Source organism: Alosa alosa, chromosome 15 (genome assembly GCF_017589495.1).
Source record: "Alosa alosa isolate M-15738 ecotype Scorff River chromosome 15, AALO_Geno_1.1, whole genome shotgun sequence".
NCBI classification, from domain to species: domain Eukaryota; kingdom Metazoa; phylum Chordata; class Actinopteri; order Clupeiformes; family Clupeidae; genus Alosa; species Alosa alosa.
In genome coordinates this window covers 31,562,963-31,567,962 of record NC_063203.1, presented here as the reverse complement: position 1 = coordinate 31,567,962, position 5,000 = coordinate 31,562,963, and the positions used below count along the sequence as shown (strand labels likewise).

Sequence of the window (5,000 nt, the reverse complement as noted above, 5' to 3'; positions counted from 1 at the left end):
TAACGGGCTGAGTACCATCTCTCATGAGTATCTGAAGGGCAGCTATGCTCTGGACCTGGAGGCCGTCAAGCAGGGAGCCAGCAACCTGCCCCACCTCAACAACACTCTGGTGTCGTCCTGCAAACGCCTGCACGGGTAACACACACACACACACACAATACACACACACACACACACAAGCAGGGAGCCAGCAACCTGCCACACCTCAACAAGACTCTGGTGTCGTCCTGCAAACGCCTGCACGGGTGCACACACACACACACACACACACACACAAGCAGGGAGCCAGCAACCTGCCATACCTCAACAAGACACTGGTGTCGTCCTGCAAACGCCTGCACGGGTACACACACACAAAGACATTGCTACATCGACGCTAGACGCGATTATCATTACACATCAATAATATTCACACACACACACACACACACAAGCAGGGAGCCAGCAACCTGCCGCACCTCAACAAGACACTGGTGTCGTCCTGGAAACGCCTGCACGGGTACACACACACACGCAAGCAAGCAGCTTATCACTCCTCATCAAATCACTGCATTACTCAGACAAAAGCAATCCAGTGAGAATATCAAATGTTTGTAAAATAAAGTAATGCCCATGTGTCGGTTTATGTATTTATGTTTGTGCGTGTTGATTTTGTGTGCTTGTGTGTGTGTGTGCGTGTTGATTTTGTGTGCTTGTGCGTGTTGATTTTGTGTGCTTGTATGTGTGTGTGTGATGTGTTGATTTTGTGTGCTTGTGTGTGTGTGTGTGCGTGTTGATTTTGTGTGCTTGTATGTGCGTGTTGATTTTGTGTGCTTGTGTGTGTGTGTGTGTGTGTTGATTTTGTGTGCTTGTGTGTGTGTGTGGATTTTGTGTGCATGTGTGTGTGTGTGTTGATTTTGTGTGCTTGTACTGTATGTGTGTGTGTGTGTGTGTGTGTGTGCTGATTTTGTGTGCTTGTGTGTGTGTGTGTTGATTTTGTGTGCTTGTATGTGTGTGTGTGTGTGTGCGTGTTGATTTTGTGTGCTTGTATGTGTGTGTGTGTGTGTGTGTGTTGATTTTGTGTGCTTGAATGTGTGTGTGTGTGTGTGTGTTGATTTTGTGTGCTTGTATGTGTGTGTGTGTGTGCGTGTTGATTTTGTGTGCTCGATATTAGAGCCCGACCGATAAAGGATTTTGAAGGCCGATACCGATACTAATATTTGTTGATTTAAAAATCCGATATTCCGATATATCGGCCGATATATATTTTTTCACAAACGCGCAACAAAACATTAACAGATTTCCCTAACATTAGTTATTTGTAGGTATTTATGAGTATTGACTAAATAATATGATGATGCATTTCAAAAACAAACTAAATAATATTGTCACAGAGGAACATCAAAAATATATTAAAGTTCTGATAAATAAAATGTATAAAAATAGAAACTTAAGATATGAAACTTAGTCTTTTGAACAAAAAAAACACAATAAATAACAACAACCAAATCAAAGTTACCAGTATTAAAAACTTAGTAAGCTTCATAAATATACTAACTAACTAAGACTTAATATTCCAAAAATAATACTTGATGACATTATTATTTATTATAATTATTATCATTATTATTTATTACATTATATATTATTATTATGCTTATCCTTTACCTGCACTTTTAAAAATTATTTCCATCAAGCTACATAAATCATTTTCAATCATCAGTTGCTGCCTGCCTTCTAAAAACCTACTATTTAGTGATCTAAATCCATTATGTAACTTCGTTAATGCTGCTGGCTGAACGACAGTCTGAAACGCACACTTACGCCATTGGATTTCGCTACACACAAGAAAAGCTAACTTTTTATGCACAAGCTTATGTTTTGTACAAGCTACGTTGATGCTTTCTCTGTCTAAATGTTCACTCTCCGACGCCTAACTTACATTTTACAATGCGGGACTGTAACTACAGACTGTCACTGTCACTCTCGGCTTATTTAACAGCAGCAAAACTGACATTGTTTTTCCGGAATTTTGTCACTTTATTTGAGTTAAGAGAACTGATGGGATGTGCTTGTATGTGTGTGTGTGTGTGCGTGTTGATTTTGTGTGCTCGATATTAGAGCCCGACCGATAAAGGATTTTGAAGGCCGATACCGATACTAATATTTGTTGATTTAAAAATCCGATATTCCGATATATCGGCCGATATATATTTTTTCACAAACGCGCAACAAAACATTAACAGATTTCCCTAACATTAGTTATTTGTAGGTATTTATGAGTATTGACTAAATAATATGATGATGCATTTCAAAAACAAACTAAATAATATTGTCACAGAGGAACATCAAAATATATTAAAGTTCTGATAAATAAAATGTATAAAAATAGAAACTTAAGATATGAAACTTAGTCTTTTGAACAAAAACACAATAACAACAACAACCAAATCAAAGTTACCAGTATTAAAAAACTTAGTAAGCTTCATAAATATACTAACTAACTAAGACTTAATAATTCCAAAAAATAACGATGACATTATTATTTATTATAATTATTATCATTATTATTTATTACATTATATATTATTATTATGCTTATCCCTTTACCTGCACTTTTAAAATTATTTCCATCAAGCTACATCAAATCATTTTCAATCATCAGTTGCTGCCTGCCTTCTAAAACCTACTATTTAGTGATCTAAATCCATTATGTAACTCGTTAATGCTGCGGCTGAACGACAGTCTGAAACGCACACTTGGCGTCATTGGATTTCACACACAAGAAAAGCTAACTTTTATGCACAAGCTATGTTTTGCACAAGCTACGTTTGATACTTTTTCTCTGTCTAAATGTTCACTCCTCGCACGTCTAACTTACATTTTACAATGCAGGGACTGTAACTACAGACTGTCACTGTCACTCTCGGCTTATTTAACAGCAGCAAAACTGGACATTGTTTTCCCGAATTTTGTCACGCTTATTTGAGTTAAGAGAACTGATGGGGATGTTCTTTTAATTGTTATTCAAGCAATGTATGTCTCGTGACCAAATCACCATGAACACACTTCACTGATGATCTCACTCGTGGATAACTGGTTCTCTCTGCCCGACTCGTGCTGGATCAGCAGGTTGCAGGATGTGTGGCGCGTCATACATGAGTGTTGCCAGCAGGGACGGTGTAGAGGGCCCTCTGGTGGACAAACTATACAACGCCAACACTCATGACATGGTTGAAGGGTGTTTCGTCCGTTTCTATTTTATTTTTAAAATATTCATTTATCGGCCATTATAAATGCCGATACCGATAGTTTGGAAAATGCCTAATATCGGCCGATAATATCGGCCCGTTGATAAATCGGTCGGGCTCTACTCGATATCGATGCCATTGTTGAGTCTGCTTATCGATGCGATTCCTTATCGATTTCCATATCGATTCCTGTACCAACACTTATAGGACGGCTTTGAGAGTTGTTGGCTTTAAATGTCTAATTTAAAGTGGTTTTAGAGAATGAATATCAAGTGTGCTTTAAAATTTCTAAAAAAGTAAACATTTCTAAAACAAAGCTTTGTATTCGAATCGTTAGTGGAATCGTTAACACGTGGATGTGTACGATTCCAATGGATCGGAACGTTTCCAATGTTGCTAACGTGAGCACATCTGGAGTATTCCTACAGGGCACAGTTTACCATGTCAACACTGTTCCCATTAGTCCCCACTGTCCCCCATTAGCCTGTTGGTTTAGTAAACAGCACACTGAAATCAACTTTGCACATGCAAACCTAGTCCTGGGCTGGGCTGGGCTAAGCTATTATGATCTTACTGTAATGCAAATAGCTATATAGCATGTGTTATTTTCGTGTTTCTTGTTTGTTGATTGTGTGTGTGTGTGTGTGTGTGTGTCTGCTTGTGTGCGTTCTCAGTGAGGTGGATAAGGTGTTGGCTGGCCTGGAGATCCTGTCCAAAGTGTTTGATCAGCAGAGTGCGTCCATGGTGTCCAGGATGATCCAACAGGTACACACACACACTGTGCACTGAGCACTGGCCAAACTAATCCGACCTGTTAGCTATGACATTAGCGGTAATTCACCATGTCTAGCACTTGCCAAACGAATCTGACCTGTTAGCTATGACATTAGCGGTAATTCACCATGTCTAGCGCTGTGGCCAATCTGACCTGTTATCTATGACATTAGCGGTAATTCACCATGTCTAGCACTTGCCAAACTAATCTGACCTTTTAGCTATGACATTAGCGGTAATTCACCATGTCTAGCGCTGTGGCCAATCTGACCTGTTAGCTATGACATTGGCGGTAATTCACCATGTCTAGCACTTGCCAGACTAATCTGACCTTTTAGCTATGACATTAGCGGTAATTCACCATTTCTATCACTTGCCAAACTAATCTGACCTGTTAGCTATGACATTAGAGGTAATTCACCATGTCTAGCGCTGTGGCCAAACTAATCTGACCTGTTAGCTATGATATTAGCGGTAATTCACCACGTCTAGCGCTGTTGCCAAACTAATCTGACCTGTTAGCTATGACATTAGAGGTAATTCACCACGTCTAGCGCTGTGGCCAAACTAATCTGACCTGTTAGCTATGATATTAGCGGTAATTCACAATGTCTAGCAATTGCCAAACTAATCTGACCTGTTAGCTATGACATTAGCGGCAATTCACCATGTCTAGCCATTGCCAAACTAATCTGACCTGTTAGCTATGATAATTCACCATAGCGCTGTGGCCAAACTAACCTGTTAGCTATGATAATTCACTATAGCGCTGTGGCCAAACTAATCTGTTAGCTACAGTATAATAATTCATTATAGCGCTGTGGCCAAACTAATCTGTTAGATATGATAATTTACCATAGCGCTGTGGCCAAACTAATCTGACCTGTTAGCTATGATAATTCACTATAGCGCTGTGGCCAAACTAATCTGTTAGCTATGATAATTCACCATAGTAAACTCAGATTGGGCCCAGTTCCCCCAAGGCATCGTAAACCT

The 5,000-nt window shown here is 39.4% G+C and overlaps 1 protein-coding gene across 1 annotated transcript in view; it reads left to right on the top strand.

Annotated features, from left to right (window-relative positions):
• Nucleotides 1-5,000, top strand: part of inppl1a (inositol polyphosphate phosphatase-like 1a) — a 58,154-nt gene that overhangs the window by 18,771 nt on the left and 34,383 nt on the right. The window contains 2 exon segments of the mRNA XM_048264084.1: nt 1-135; nt 3,905-3,995. The exon segment at nt 1-135 is cut by the window's left edge and continues 12 nt beyond it. Of these exon segments, the coding sequence (XP_048120041.1) occupies nt 1-135; nt 3,905-3,995 (226 nt within the window).